Source organism: Lissotriton vulgaris, chromosome 6, assembly GCF_964263255.1.
Source record: "Lissotriton vulgaris chromosome 6, aLisVul1.2, whole genome shotgun sequence".
NCBI classification, from domain to species: domain Eukaryota; kingdom Metazoa; phylum Chordata; class Amphibia; order Caudata; family Salamandridae; genus Lissotriton; species Lissotriton vulgaris.
The window spans coordinates 708,509,613-708,525,732 of NC_141694.1; the positions used below are offsets into that span (position 1 = coordinate 708,509,613).

General features: G+C 48.0%; 1 protein-coding gene across 1 annotated transcript in view; it reads left to right on the forward strand.

The window, feature by feature from the left end:
- PDSS2 (decaprenyl diphosphate synthase subunit 2) overlaps positions 1-16,120 on the forward strand; it is a 694,554-nt gene that overhangs the window by 605,153 nt on the left and 73,281 nt on the right. Inside the window, exon 6 of the mRNA XM_086926695.1 lies at positions 8,501-8,632. Within this exon, the coding sequence (XP_086782821.1) occupies positions 8,501-8,632 (132 nt within the window). The remainder of the gene's footprint in view (positions 1-8,500; positions 8,633-16,120) is intronic.

A 16,120-nucleotide genomic window follows, 5' to 3' on the forward strand; every position in this document is an offset into this window, starting at 1 on the left:
ACGCCCGATGGTCGAAAGCCCGAAGCCGTTCTACTTCAACCGCCACCGCTTCCCTAGCTGAGCTAACCGTCTCCTGGAGCTCCGGGCGGCCAGGCCGTTCCCTCTCCGCGTCTCGTAATTTTGCGTCTGCCTTCTCCAGGTCGGTCAGCAACACCCTTCTTGTGCCCACGTACTGTGTTATACACTGTCCCCTCACCACCACTTTAAAAGCATCCCATTCTGTTGCCCTAGAGTCCGTGGACCCCTCGTTGACGTTAAAGTACTGTGTCAACCCCTCCTCCAGAGCCGCTCCGAAAAGCGGATCCTCCAGAGTCTCCGGTCGGAGCCTCCAGGTTGGCACCCTGGGCTTTTCAGTCGCCCAGTCTAAATGAATCAGGAGCGGATTATGGTCCGAGATTGTTCTCGTCAGGTATTCAGACCAGGCGACATACGGCAACACTTCCCGCGAACATAATATCGCATCCAGCCTGACGTGGAGATCATGTAACCCGGAAAAGAACGAGTAATCCCGATCGGTTGGGTGTTGCGTCCTCCATGCATCAGTCAACCCCCAGCTCTCCTGCCATTCCCGTCTACCCTTGGCGATGCGGTGCACCGGGGAGGCTCTCAGGGGTGGGTGTGATCTATCCAAATGCACTTCCGCTACGGAGTTGAAGTCCCCTCCCATGAGTATTGGGCCCACTAGGAAACGCGCCAGTGTCCCCGATAGACCTGCATAAAAAGCAAGTTGTTCTGCATTTGGGGCATATACACTGCATAGGACAATAACTTTTCCCCGTAGCCTGCCCTCTACCACCACATATCTCCCCTCTGGATCTACCAGCTGCCGTGTCAGTTGAAAAGGTGTCCCCGCTCTTATCCATATCAGGGCTCCCCTGGCGTAGGCCGAGTAAGAGGTGTGGAAAACCTGTCCCCTCCATCTCCTCTGCAGTGCTACCCCTTCCTGCTTTGTAATGTGTGTCTCTTGTAATAGCGCAATGTGTATCCCTCTTCTCAATAGGTAGGCGTGCACTTTATGTCTGCGTTGCATCGTGTGTAGGCCCCTCACGTTCCAGGTTATGCATTTCAATACATTCATACTAGCCATTGTCCCGTAGTCCAAGGTTCTGCCTCCCCCCCGTGTTCGTTCCCCTGCGGATGATGGACCCTCCCCAGCCCCAAACTTGAACTCCCAACTGTCCAGCCCCTAAACAATTCGGGGTCGGTGTCTTCAAAAAAACCCCCTCAACAATCCCCAACTGTGGAGTCCCCCCTCCCTCCAGAACAGGCCCCAATATCAAGATACCAGACCCCATCCAAACTCCCTTGTCTGAAAAACCCCAGGTGACTAATTCACAGCCGCAGCCGTGAGTGCCTTAAGGGCTAACGGAGCGAGGCTTCGCCCAGGAGGGAGCCACATGTCCCAACCCCGCACCCATCTCCCCATTTCTGATAACAGTGCTCAGCCATTCACCCAACGCCCAGCTCCGGTTCCAATATACCCGCTAGCCAGGAGAGACCCCTCAAGTTCCCTTCCCTTTACCCATCAGGCGGAAGTCAAATGTTCAGGATTTCTTCTGCTGTTTGCGGCGTCACCATCGGGCCTTTGGCGTCATGGATCCCAGATAGGTCCGACTCCGAGCTCGAGGCCGAAGCATGCGTCTCTGTGTCCGTACCTCGCTTGGACTGGGAGTCCTCCTTTCTCGCCATCGTTACCACCGCTTGCAGCGCCGCCCTGCGCTCAGCCTCGGTTTGCGAGGCGGTCGGTTTCCCTGCGCCGCGCCGCCTTTTGCGCAGTCTTTGCGATTTACGCAGGCCCGCCGGTGCCCGCTCCCGCTCCATTTCCCGCTCCTCTCGGATCTTGGCTCCGTCCGTGCCCGCCTTGTAGGTTTCCCACCAGTCCCAACCGTCCGCGGCCAAGTTGAAGAACAGCGTTTTTTCGTCCACCACTATTCGAAGTCTGGCCGGGAATAGCAAGGAGTATGGAATACCCTCGGTTCGCAGCTCCTTCTTGATCGTTAGAAAGGAGGCTCGCAGTCTTTGCGTTTCAAATGTGAAGTCTGGAAACAGCGTGACTTTACTGTTCGCGATTTGGAATGGGCCAGCGTCCCGGGCTCTCTGCAGCAACAGATCCCTGTCCTTGTAGTGCAGCAGCTTGGCCACGATCGGTCTCGGTGGTAGGCCAGGTTTGGGCGGTCCGGATGGAACCCGGTGTGCTCTCTCCAGGGTGAAGAAGGGTGACAGGCCCGCAGGTGCTACTACAGTCTTAAGCCAATTGTCACAGTAGGTTACCAAGTCAGTCCCCCCTTCACTCTCCGGAACACCTACTATTCGCACGTTGCTGCGTCGGCTTCTGTTTTCCGCATCCTCAGCGCGTCTTTCCAAGATCTGAATTCGGTCTAGAGCCTCCGTGAGTTTGCTCTCCAGAGTTTTATGGGCAGGAGCCAGGTCCTCCAGGGCGATCTCAGTCTCCTTTACTCTGTCTTTCAACTTGTCGTGATCGGCTCGAAGCAGGCCAAGTCCGGACTCCACCTGCGCAATATCATTGTGCAGCGCCTCTCTCGTGGCCGTTATGGCCTCCAGGATGCGATCTTGCAGCCGCTGCAGGTCAGTGGGCTCCCCGGTGTCACTCTCCACTGTTTCCGAGGTCACCGCTTCTTCCTGCTTGCCTCTCGGCTTCCCCATGGTGCACAGCGTGTCTCTCCGAGTCACTGCTCAGAGTCTATCCACCTCTCAGGCTCTCCGACGTTGTACAAGCGCTCCCGGCAGAAGGTTAAACTACGCCGTCAATGCGTCCAGCCGCAGCGGCGAGCTCCGCCGTTCAGGGTCAGGGTATGCAGGGGTTCATGCGTGCCGCTCCTAGCCGACAGCGGTGAGGCCTCGATTTCCGTCCTCCTCAGGTCCCTGGGTTCACCCCCAGCGGCCACAGTCAGCTGGTCCGGTAGGGTGTGCCCGGTCCCCCCACATCAACCAAGGACAGTTGCTGTCGGTCCACTAAGCGCGGAGTGACTGGAGCCCCAGCCGATGCGCTCGGTCTTCCCCTGTCCTGCGTGTTCCCGTCGGGAATGACCCAGGTCTCATCAGGCCATCTGCCGCCCACGCTCGTCCCTCCGCTCCCCCCTGTGAGCGGTCTGGCGCTCCCGCTCACCGTTTGTCCCCGGGGGGGAGGGGGGGGGGAGTTCAGGATACCTCCATATCTCCGGGCCCCAGCCCGCTCCGGTCCGGTCTGCAGCGTTGCCACTGTGTCCGGTGCCCGCGAGGAGCACCCCGCCGTCTGCCCAGCCACTCTGGGCTGTCCTCTCGCGGCAGTTCCGCTGCTCCGCGAAGCCTCTGGCAGGGATACCGCAGGGCCTCCCGGCCCCCGGAGGGGCACGGTTCGTCAAGCCTCAGTCGGCGACGGGTCTCTACCTCACCGTCAGGCGCAGTCGCTCGGTCCGACCAGCAGGGCGCGATCAGTCCTTCCCCGCAGCCGCCATTTTAGGCGTTCCCCCTACTCGGCTCTGTTGTCCTCGAGTCGCGGCGTCCGCCCCCAGGAGAGCGGTCCCTTCGGCAGCTTCTTGCTCGCTCCGCTCACGCCCCACTGGCTCCTGCGTACGAAGCACTCCGTTCCCAGAGCTGCGCTGGGCTCCTCGCGGCTGTAGCCAGGATAAACGCGGGGAATGGGCGCGGAGCTCCGGGCTCACGCCGCCATTACCCTGGGCATGCAAGCCACGCCCCCTGACCCTGTGCCTCATGGGAACAGTCCAGCCCGAACTGCCAAGCCATGTCTTTCCTGGACCGGAATCAAGCATCCTAGGACCGGTTTCTCGCTATCAGCCGTCTTCAGCCAGGATAGCTTGACTCCAGTGGTGTGGAGAGCATGAGACTCACGTCTGAGCATACCCATCCCACTCGGGGTGACAAATGCAAAAAATAACAGTTGATGGACAGAATGCAGAACAATGTCATACATTCACCTCAGTACAGAGATCTGGGCCTAAATCCATCGTTTTTTTGCACTCCACACCACCCCAGTTCAGACATGGCCATATGCAAATCAGCCTTGACCCTGTGCCTCATGGGAACAGTCCAGCCCGAACTGCCAAGCCATGTCTTTCCTGGACCGGAATCGAGCATCCTAGGACCGGTTTCTGGCTATCAGCCGTCTTCAGCCAGGATAGCTTGACTCCAGTGGTGTGGAGAGCATGGGACTCACGTCTGAGCATACCCATCCCACTCGGGGTGACAAATGCAAAAATAACAGTCGATGGACAGAATGCAGAACAATGTCATACATTCACCCCAATACAGCCTGATTGATTAGGGTCTAGGAGATTGTAGTAGTCGATGTGTTGTTTTAGTTGTGAGAGAACACATCTTTCTAGGGTTTTGGCTTGGAAGGGGGTTATAGACTTGTCTGTAGGTGTTGAGGTCGTTCAGATCGGCCCCTGGTTTTTGAGGAGTGGCGTGACTTGGCAGAGTTTTAGACAATCTGGCATCACACCAGTCATCAGGGAGATGTTTATGATCTTAGTCCAAAGGGGGACGATTGAGTAATTTTTTACCAAGGATGGAGGGAGGGGATCCGAAAGGAGGGAGGGGTTGGATTTGGCCAACAGAGTAGAAATTTCCTTCTCCAAGATTTTCCAGCTTCTAGGAGTTTTAAGGGGCATCTCTGGAATGATAATTGTAAGTATGGTCATGGAGGGAGAGGGGGGTTATTATATTCCTTTCTGGGAGGAGGGTTTACCTTTTATGACTGGTTTTGATCTTCACTAGGGAGCTCTATTTTCGTGATTTTGTCATTGAAGAAATTGGTGAAGTTGTAACCCCGTTCTTTGGAGATCTGTTGAGGTTCTGAAGGAATGACCAAAATCATTTGGAATGGACCAGTTTAAACTGTCTTGGGTCACCCTGTATTTTCTCTAGAGGACCCAGAGGTCAACTTCCACCTGCTGCATGGAGACCTATGTAGCAGGAGTGTGGATGCCTTCCTTGGAAGAAACCCGAAACCTTTGAATTCTCCTTACAGGTTATATCAGTGCTTGCTGTGGCCAGTTTTTATGCAGTTTTATTACATATCTGGAGAGTGCATTCATAATGGTGATGACTGCACTACAGGCAAATTTAGAGATGTGATGAGCTTTGTCTGGGAGCTGGTTATGTGGATCTGTACAATATGTAAGTGGTAATCTCTCTTCATCTGTCAGGGCTGTCGACCACCTAAGAATCATTAACAATAGCTTTCTTTGAGCACTTAAGGAATATAGGAGTCATCCTGGAAATAATAGTAATAATTTGCAATTTTGTTTAGAACTTGCAGGGCGGGTTTCATGAGGGCTGTAAATAGCTGATCTTATTACCATCCAATTTGATGTCCTTAGTTCATGAGCCTCTGATGGATGGAAGTGTCTATGGCAACCCTTTTGAGATTCAAACCTGTGACTTATAGGTTATCTACTGAGCTTCCTACTGATTTCAGCAGTGATCTAGCTTATGGGCTGCAAGGTGTAAGGGGAAGCATTCTTTCTCATTTGTCTATAAAAATGTGTTTTTTGTTGTGCGCCATGGTACAGATTTATTTTTCCAGAGAGTTCTTCATATTATGAGCATTTTCCTGCAATGCCATAGTTAGACATACACCTCCAAAATATAACCTCATGCAAAGTATCTCAACTGGTGGCTGAGTGACAAAAGTACATCACATGGAGTCCTTTCAGGGCCCTCTTCTCTTCAGGTATTAATGGCAAGATAAGCTTTAGAACTGGGTTCTGGTGGGTGAAATTGGATGTGGCGATTTTACTTTGTGAATTGAGTTGAAGAAACACTTTAATAGATTTAGGCTTATGAGACATTCAATTTTTTCCAATAAATGAGGCACCAGCTACAGAGGACCACGCCACTACTATGTGTTATACAAATAAAAGAGGGATCAGTTTACACCTTTGTGTAAATGTAATTTTTTTGTTAGGTTGGTTCTATCTCTCCGGAACTCTTTGTCAGGATTCAATAAGATCAGCTCCATAGGCAGATTGAATGTATGCACATGGTCACTTTGAGCATGAGGTTGTTATAGTTCTGTTTAAGACTGTAAACATCTTCCAGGTCATAAAAAATGGCAAATACTGCATGCGCCCCTCACTGTAGAGTATGTGACCGAAACTGTTCGAATGTATTGGTCATTTCAAACTCAGTTTTATTTCTCTCTTTTTCTCATCATTGACAGGGTATTGAAGAACTTGTCTTAAACTCTGTGGGCCACCATAACGTTCTAAAAAGCTGACTATGTCTTACAGACCTTAAACATTTCTCTCTCTCTCTATTTCTATTTCTAGAAAGTGCTTTTCCTAAGCATCAAAGGATGGCAATGAATCACCATAGATGAATATTTGGCCTATTTAACGATAATTTCAACTGATTGTTCACCCTAGTTGCTCAATTAATTTTAGGACCCTATAAGCTAATTTAGATCTGGTTTTTGAGATCAATTGAATCATCTTTCAATACACCCCTTGAACAAAACAATTTGTAAAAGATTTTTTCCAACTTTCCTCTTGCATCATTAAACTGTAATTAGTCCTGATGATGACTCCTCAGTTGTTTGGAGTCGAAACGCCATCAATGACTATGACAATGTGAACAGCATACCAGATTAACTGGTTCCATTTCGGGTCTGGAGAATTGCTCTTACCTCTATTGCCTGAAACTTGTTCATGTTAAATGTTTATACACACTGTTCAACACTGTGTTGGTATTTTCTATGGTGTGATCACTTGAGGACAGAGTACTTTGGCATTTTTATATCAAAATATTAATATATGTTTTATTATATACACTCTGAATACAGGTCAAAATCTTCATTTTCAGTTTTTATAAAATCGTGATGATGAATTTTGTGGCTTACCTATTGTTGAATAATTCAAATGTTCGAATGGCTGATTTGACTTTGAGCAGTCTCATTGTTCCTCTAGGTACCATTGTTCTTGATGTGTGTAATGGCACCTGGTTCCCCAGCAGTGCCCTAAGTTTGTTTTATTATTATCGTTTCTTTGTTTTCAAGACACTAAAGTCCTAGCTTTACAAATATTGTTACTTCTCAATTAATCCTATGTATATCAAAGATACAATGGATTTATATAGATATGTCATGTCATTTTCTTACTATGCTGTGTCTTTGGTTGCTTGCATGGAAAAATCTGTAAGAGTTTAATCAAAAAAATGAGGAAGGGTAATAGAAAGACCACGACCCGCATTATTTGGCAATGAGCACAAATGACTAGAAAGCTTTACGGATGTTATCAGTCATAATAGACACCCACAAACAGCCACAGAAATATGAGAGATGTGACTGCACCTAAGAGATGCAAACAAATAACCAAAAAGTGTCCACAAACACATAGTCCCAGGAATTGGAACACTTTCCATCTCATGAATGAAGCTGCCATTGGTGCTGCGGATGCAGCTGCGCTGAATCTAATGGTATTAGGGTCCCCCAATTATTGCAAGATTTTACTACCCAACTGAGGTGTAGGTAGGTCCATTTTCCTTACTCACAATAGAGCCCATTGTACCCTACATCTTTACATTCAATTTTCAGTAACATTTTGACCAGTAAGCACTCACAATCTGTAAACACAAATAGGCCAATTATACATGCCTCGCAAAAGATGGAGGGATATTCTACAGCTTTGAATGGTCATCTTTAGAAATTAATTGATTGAAATACGCCAATGTGCCCCAGTCAAAGAAATTGGTCTAACCTATAATATGACTTCCTCCCTTCACATAAGCGAAGAGGGCCATGCCTGTGTCCACACTCCTTGACTCAGTGAAGTTGTGAGGATTCATAAGTCGTCCTGCTAATGGAAGGAATAGCATCTATAAACCTGTGATGTATTATTGATGAGAAATGGAAAGAATATCTTGTCAAGCACTCAGTAGCCCTTAGCCATAGCCGTTAGGGGACTTTTTGATCTCTTCTCAGCCAAGAGCTCACATGCCAGGATTCCCCTTGTTCCTGTAGGTGGAGCTTACCACGTGAAACATTAGTTGTGTGTGCTGTATTACATTTGTTGATAGAGGCTCACAACTACCAGGCGTGGCACTGATAATCAAAACTGCCAAAAGAGTCCCAGGAAAACCAAAGGATAGTTTGTTATTAAAACCATGTTGTTAAACGTATACCCCAATGACTGTACTTAAATGATGGAGGTGCTTACAAGTCTCAATAGCCCCCTTCCCCCCCTGTAAGTAAACCCACAGCATCCCTTACTCTTCTAATCCGAGTCAAACCAATTGTACTCACGGAGCGTGTAAAGTGTCTCAACTGTGCTACATAAGAAACACCTAATATAACCTAGGTTACTATATGCCATGCTTTAAGGTAATGCCCAGGATGCCTGGGAAGATGACCTTGACTATTGCCTCATCAACAAATTTCCTGCAACTCTATAGATGTTTTTAGATAGCGTTTGCTCAGTAACTTTGACTTACTCATAAAGCCTGGATGCCATCATGTACTATTGTTATTTTCTCCTTCCAGCTAAACTCGGACCTCCAGCCCTTTGTAAAGGAAAGGTCAGGTGGCCCCACAGCCTTCAGTTTCAATTCAGCACCAGTGGTACTACATCAGGAGTTTGTTGGTCGAGAGGCGTGGATCTATCAGGTTGAGCAGGTACAACAGTCTCTTAAAATGATTTGTTACTTAGTGCTGCTACTAGTCTGAACATGGAGAAGTGAATTTGTTGCTCTTTCATACATTATTCGCTAGTGTCCCAATAGTGTACCGCTTTTGAATGTGTTCGTTAGCTCTTCTGACTGGACTTTTTCATGAAAGAACCATGCTGTGGGGGCTTTCTGTAAGACTGGGCCACACCGGATTCTTCTGTTATTGCCACACCCCATTTTTGGTTTAACTCCTCTCCACTGTGTGATGGAACAGTCCATTGTGTACGGAAGCGCACCAAATGGGGAAGAGTATAATAACAGCAAAAGTTCTTGGTACATCATAATGCTGGAGTTTTTTTTTAGATTTCATTGTGCAGTTCAACCATGTAATGGTACTCCTTTCTCACCCTCAAAATGAAAAAATTAGATTTGGCCCTACCCGGGATCCACGCATGTGACTCCACAGGCTGTCAACAGCAGCACTTTGCACACTTAGCCAAGCGATGCCATTTCACGATATTTTGCCAGGCATTAATGTTTCAGTTTTGAACCTCGAATTCATTGGCAACAAACACCTTTCTATGCTAGAATTTTCTCTGGGAACTTCGTGTTGAGGAAGGGCATTGCGCTATTTGACATAGTCCGCTTCTGCTTCCTTGAGCTCTTTTCCTTTGGCGCCATTTCCTGATTTCCACTTGAGCGTCATAGTTTACCAGCATCAGGGTATGCTGTCTCGAGAGATCAGAATCTGGCTAATTTACTTTGGTGAGAAAGAGTAGCCATAAATACCGGTTTCGCTTGAGCATGATTCTTCCGGCTGCCATATTTATTGATCATTACATTCATAGGAATGCACCGTCACCTATAGGCTTCTTGTTGCTGGCGTAGGCATGGGATTTATTTTTGTTAGGTTACCTGACCACAGATCGCCAGGTTTCCGAGTCATTTTACCTGCTACTTTATTGTAGCTTTCTGCATTGAATCTGTGCATCTTCAGAGAGTCATGGTTTCATGTGCTTTGTGCCCATTTCTAAATAGCAACAACTAGTGTTACTGATTTACATCTTGGTGGTTCTCATTTTATCGACCTTTGGCGTGGAGGTGACACTGACACATCAACATGTGCTTAACTCACTAAAATCTTGGATTCTTCCTGGATAGTACTCAGTCCCTGGCGTTGTTCTGACACCACCGTTGTCAAGAAAATGATGGTTCTCCCAGCGTGCCTGAAGAGGATTATTGATTTAATCCCCAAGGCAGAGGCTATCCTTTTCGAATTGCTTTTGTTCCTTCAGGCAGACCCTTTGGCAAACCTGCGAGTTGACCTCCCCACCATTTGTTAAAGTGAGTTTTCTAAATTCCTGTATTCGTTCATTCAAGCTTCAGTTTCACATTGGAAAAGACTCTGTGAAATCATGGTATCCAAGTTGTGGAGCTATTTCATTAAAGCCATATCGCATAGAGGTTCCCAGAGACCCGGAACAAAAGCTCTTGAGTTGGTGTCTCCTGCGAATGCCAATGAGAGGGCGGGTCAGCAGGTAATTGACCTCATTTCTCAGCCCAGTCGCATCTTAAATATGCATGTGTGCCGCCTTATTTTAGCCACAGCGTCTTCTGCTCTCTACACCTGTCGCCCCCATCTTAGGGCAGACTGTACCCCATCACTGTGATGTGGCTGGGTGCTTCCAAGAGGCTACTTCCTCCTTATTGAGACACTTTTGGTGGTCTCCTTTGATTGTGCTCTAGTTGTTAGTCATTACTTGGTGTCTTGCTTGATTTTTATATATTTTTTAAAGATATTCATTGTTGCTATTTAGCCCCACTCGCATTTGCTGTGTTTGTGGGCAATATACTTTTTTTTGCTTCTTATTTAGTTGTTACAATATTGCATATAGTGGCGTCTTACAGTCACTTACCCAGCACTTTAAGCACAATAGTCTAATGTATCATTTTTAGGTCGAGCTGATGTTGCATTCATGCGAAGCATGAATGCATCAGCTCGACAACTTATGCTGCCCGTATTCAGGAGAGTGGACAGCTACCAGACGCGCGCTTTGACGAGGTCGGATTTCACCTCAGGAGCGAGCGTCTGATAGCTGCGCATGCGTGGTGCAAGCCCTGGCTCTCACACAGACACAGACAGCCTCCACCCCTCTGCATGCACGCACGCACGCACACACACACACACACAGGCGCGCGCATGCACACGCAGGCATACAGCACACATACAGGCACACATACAGGCACACTATCCCCTACCTCGCATTCTCTCTCAATCACACACAGTCACGCATGCGCACACACTTTCCTTCGCGCACACACGCGCGCACACACTCCCACCTCCCCACCCACCCCCCCCAGGCATACACACAGGCACGCACGCACTTCACATCAGCCCTGGGCCCCACTCACCGACTGCGCTCTTTCGGCGGGGCTCCTCACGGCGCGGCCCGTCTCATCCTCTAAATCGGGGCTCCCTCAGGTCAGAGGAGCCCCGCAACAGGCGCCACACTCCTCCTTCTCCCTGGCCCCCTCCTGGGGCCCCGGGCTACCCCGTACGTCAGGGCGCTCCATGCGCCGGCAGCTCGCAGCTCGCGGACCTCGGGAGGCGGGACTTCCGGTCGGCCGCGAGTGGATTGGCCGGCCGGGCAAGAGCTTCCGGGTCGCCGCAAGATCAGCTTTCAGCGGCGCCGGCACACGGAGCTCGCTTCTCCAGGCTCGGACTGCCCCTGTGACTTGGATTTTGCCCACCAGGAGCGTCCGAGGGAAGGCGGTGAGGACTCGTTTTTAAAGGTAGTTCTATTTGTGATGAAATGCAGGCTGTGAAGACAAAAGTTCCACAATCGGGTGCCTGAATCTGAATGTCTCACTCCACATGTGCAAGTATTAAAGCAACCGGATAGCAAACACAATCACAGTCATATGAAAACGAAGGAAGTACTTCAGAACATGGGTAACAAAAATATTTTTTTTTGGATCCATTTCACGGCGAAGCCTGCAACACATCTTCCTGCCAGCAGGTCTCCCAGCCTGTTCCCAACCCGTAGTTATCTGTCAGCCCTTCTCCCAGCGCACAGCTCTCCGAGCCCATACCGTTCCCTGGCCGCACAGTTCCCTTTCCCTGTTTCTGCCCACATGTCTCGGTCTGCACCCCTCCATGCCTGTACCTCTCCCCGGCTGCTCCGCTCCATCAACCTTCGCAGCCCATTGCTCTTCCTGCCCACACATCGCCATACATTTTCCCAGCCGGTTCTGCCCTTTCTTCCCTCCTCCTCCTTTCCCCCCTTCACCTCTACCCTGTGCTGTCCTGACCTACTCCCTTTTGTACCTCGGCCCCAATGCCTGCTACTCCCAGCTCCATTCACCGCGCCTTTTCGCCTCCTTCCTCAGGTAATAATAACTCCTGCGTCACATAGCGCTTCATAAAGCGCCGCTGCCATATCTAAGCCCATGAAATAAGAGAATGTAAGAGATGGTACTATCAGTGAGTGCTACTCTCCGGTTTACTTTGAAAACATGGTCACACAACTCGGGGGTTTCCTGCAGCTTGTGTTGGGGTCCTCCAGCCTCAGTGACGTGTGGGCGCCCTTCACTGGAGCAGGCTCCCAGGGTCACACACTGACGCAGCGCTTGCACTGCTGCGGGCACCGAGGGTGCTGCACTGACTGTGGTGGTGGGCCTGGACCAGGCCAGAAAATAGCCGAGCTTGAGTTGTGTACTTCCCTCAGATTCATCCAGTGTTTTGTTAATGACCTTTGAATCCTCCTGGCATGCGGCTTCCTGTGTTTGAGGGGGAGGAAGAGGGAACAATGGTGGCTGCGGTGCTCTTACCTCACTTTTTCTCAGAGATAGAGGCTCAGCTTTATCTCGTGGGCTAGGTGGAAAGTCTTCCCCAGAGAAGGCTCCGGGGACCGGCCTCTCAGACACACACTGGCTGGTGGTGGTGGAGTTACTCTACGCCCAGAGTCTAGCCTCTCAGACAGAGTCAAACACGGCCTCTGTGGTGGGGTTACCCGGCCTCTCGGACACAGCCTCAGTAGTGGGGTTAGCCGTCCTCACGCACAGTGACTGTGGGTTCTCTAGTGAGAGACAGTGCTGCGGCACTGTGAGTCCTCTAGTGAGAGTGCTGCAGCAGTGACTGAGTGCACCAGTGAGAGAGAGGGATGCAGCACTGTGAGTGCTCTAGTGAGTGCTGCAGCAGTGACTGCGTGCTACAGTGAGAGAGAGTGCTGCAGCAGCGACTGCGTGCTACAGTGAGAAAGAGGGATGCAGCAGTGAATGATTGCTCCAGTGAGAGAGAGTGCTGCGGCACTGCGAGTGCTCTTGTGAGAGTGCTGCAGCAGTGACTGTGTGCTCCAGTGAGAGAGAGGGATGCAGCACTGTGAGTGCTCTAGTGAGTGCTGCAGCAGTAACTGCGTGCTACAGTGAGAGGGAGTGCTACAGCAGTGAATGAGTGCTACAGTGAGAGAGAGTGATACAGCAGTGAATGAGTGCTAACGTGAGAGAGAGTGCTACAGCAGTGAATGAGTGCTCCAGTGAGAGGGAGTGCTGCGGCACTGCGAGTGCTCTTGTGAGAGTGCTGCAGCAGTGACTGAGTGCTCCAGTGAGAGAGAGTGATGCAGCACTGTGAGTGCTCTAGTGAGAGGGAGTGCTGCGGCACTGCGAGTGCTCTAGTGAGAGGGAGTGCTGCGGCACTGCGAGTGCTCTAGTGAGAGTGCTGCAGCAATTACTGAGTGCTAGTTTTAGTTAGTCATACACCATATGAATGTTACAGTCTCTTAAAGTGAAACTCCCCCAAAAGGAGTATTATCTTCACAATATTAAGATTACAGGGGTATCCTAATAAACATAATATTGGCTGGTGATCAGGAGCGATCTGCTTCTACTCTTGCCCTTCCGGAGCAGCTATGCCAGGCTGTCTAGAGTATCTCTTTTCCAGTTTCCTAAGGTGTGTATATCTAAGATGTCTTTTATATTTGAGTTTTATTTATACCATTATTTGCCGCATTATTGACAAATATATATGATTTAGTATCCTGAAGGCATGCCTTACTTCTCTTCCCATTTAATAGGCTGTTCAAATACACTGAACATAATCTTCACAAAAGTTATTTACAAAAGTTTAATCTATTGCCATTATAAATTACAATAACTTTTATTTAAGTATTAATAAAAAAAAATTAAAAGCCATTGTTATTTTTAATATCAATACATCTAAGTCACGTAAATACAACACATTGCATTACAAATGCTATAGGTATCACATTTGCGAAAGTTAAAACTATTAGCATTGTAAATGACAAAGCTATTAATTTCGCTATTTTCAAAACCAACACATAAATAAAACATTTGTCATTTACAAGACCAATAGCTCAAACTTTCCTAATGCGAGACCTATTGCATTGCAAATGCTTGTTTTAACATGTTAATGACATCATAGTATTAGCACACTGACAATGAAAGAAAAAGACAGGACATAACACGATTATATTTGCTTGCTTTTATAAGCTACCTTCATGAAGCGATCTTAAATTGTCATAGTGAGACTTCTGATAATTTATCTTATTATGGCTGCTACCGTGCTTACCTTTTAGGGTCCTTTAGTCCTGAAAGTCTTTAACAGGCTTATAAATATCCCTTTTTTCCTCTCATGTTTTGTGTTGATGCTTCCTTACATTTCTGGTCTTGTGCTGTAGTGCTGTAAATGTTTGTTGGTTTTTAACTGCGGTATCTAAAAGCACCCGAAGGTTCATGTTCACACGCTCAATTGGTGATATAAATAAAATATTCTTTTATTCACCTCATTCAGTATTTATCTGTTCTCTGGGGATAAAGGACTGCAGAATGCTGAATTGGCGAACATGTAAGGGCTGCATGAGGAAGTCACTGCTTGAAGCAATATTAAACACACTTGAGACTTTTGATTTGAAAAAGTTATTTTGACATGAAATGACACCATTTCTTTAAAAGGATCCAGATTACCTTCCTGCAACCCATTCTTCCATTAACAATAGCTACACGTTCTTAAATACTTGAAGTCGCGTGGGAGTTAGGTTATATTTCCTGCATATATATATATATATATATATCACTTTTATAGCTTCTGTAGGGGCTAATAGTAATTTCAGATTATGTGGACTGTAAGAAATTGGGGTAATATTTGAGGGGGGTGTAATTACAACCTCAGCTAATCATCACCGTCCTTGTTAGGGTGAGTCACTAACGTAACCTGAGATCACCTCCTTGTAGTTATGGCACAGAGCTAACAGACTTAACTAACAGGTAATGTGTAAATGACTTATACAGTATAAAAACAATAATAAATTCAGAACAAAACGTACTAAAAATTCCAAATCAATAAAAAAAGAAATTGAGTATATTGTAGTAAATAAAATGACCCCAAAATGACAAAAAGCAAATAAGGGGAACCGGAGATAGGATTTTTAGTTTTTTTAAATACAAATAGCACCAAAAAGCCTTAGGTGTAAACTGTGTTCCACAGATGGCAGTAGACTGGGACAAAGGCACGATTTGAGCCCAACTGTGATGGCGCACGGGCTGGCGCACGTCTGCCTATAGAAACTCAGAACAACCCAGTGGAAGTTTTTCCTTCGGACAGTCTCTGAAATGGAAGTCCATGATCTTCAGTGGGGCATGGCAGCGAGCTGTGACTGAGAAATGGTTCATGAGGCTGGATAACCGTCAGACGAGTTCCTGGTGAAGCCAATGAGTTTTGGCAAGAAATCTCAGAGTGGGAGAAATTTTGATTTTGCACCCAAGGAATGCCCCTCTGCAGCTGGATAGTTTTGGCACCTTCCGAGGTGAAGATTTCTGCATTTGGACTTAGTTGCTTTTTTAGAGCTCAGATTCATTCAGATGGCAAGGCAGAAGGCAACAGCCGAACAGAGCACTATGAAGCTGGGGACTTTGTTGATGAGGTCCTGCTGAAGTGTATTTGTTACAGTAAAAAAAAACTGAAACATCAGCCAATCGGCAATGCACCTTTGTTGGATCGACTTGGCAGGTTTGTCCTAGGCCTCCGGATGTCTTTGGGTCCAAAAGGTTTCTAAGTCTCGGGTTTCTCATGGTGTTAGGAGTAGTACATGTTGATGCATCACAAGGCCCAGGACCTTGGGTAGAGCACTTGGGAGTCATGACTCATTCCAGCAGAAGCCACCAGAATGGTCTAGGGCAGGTCCAGTAGGAATTGGTCAACTGAGCAGTGGCAGGAAAGGCCTCTTGTAGCTTGTTGTGTCCCTCTAGCTAGCACAGGAGGTCAGGTTTATGACCCCTGGAGTCCACTTCTTTGTCCTGGGTACAAGAGGGAGAACAGGTTCAATTTGTCGGGGTTCTTCACAGGTCTCAAAAAGCAGATTCTAGTTTCTTCTGGTCTTCCACAAGCCCTGTAGTGTTCTGACTGGTTCTGGGGATGCCTGGGGCACCAGTCTGTGGGTCGGGATGACTCCTGCCTTCTTCCAAACCAATGGAGTGAAAG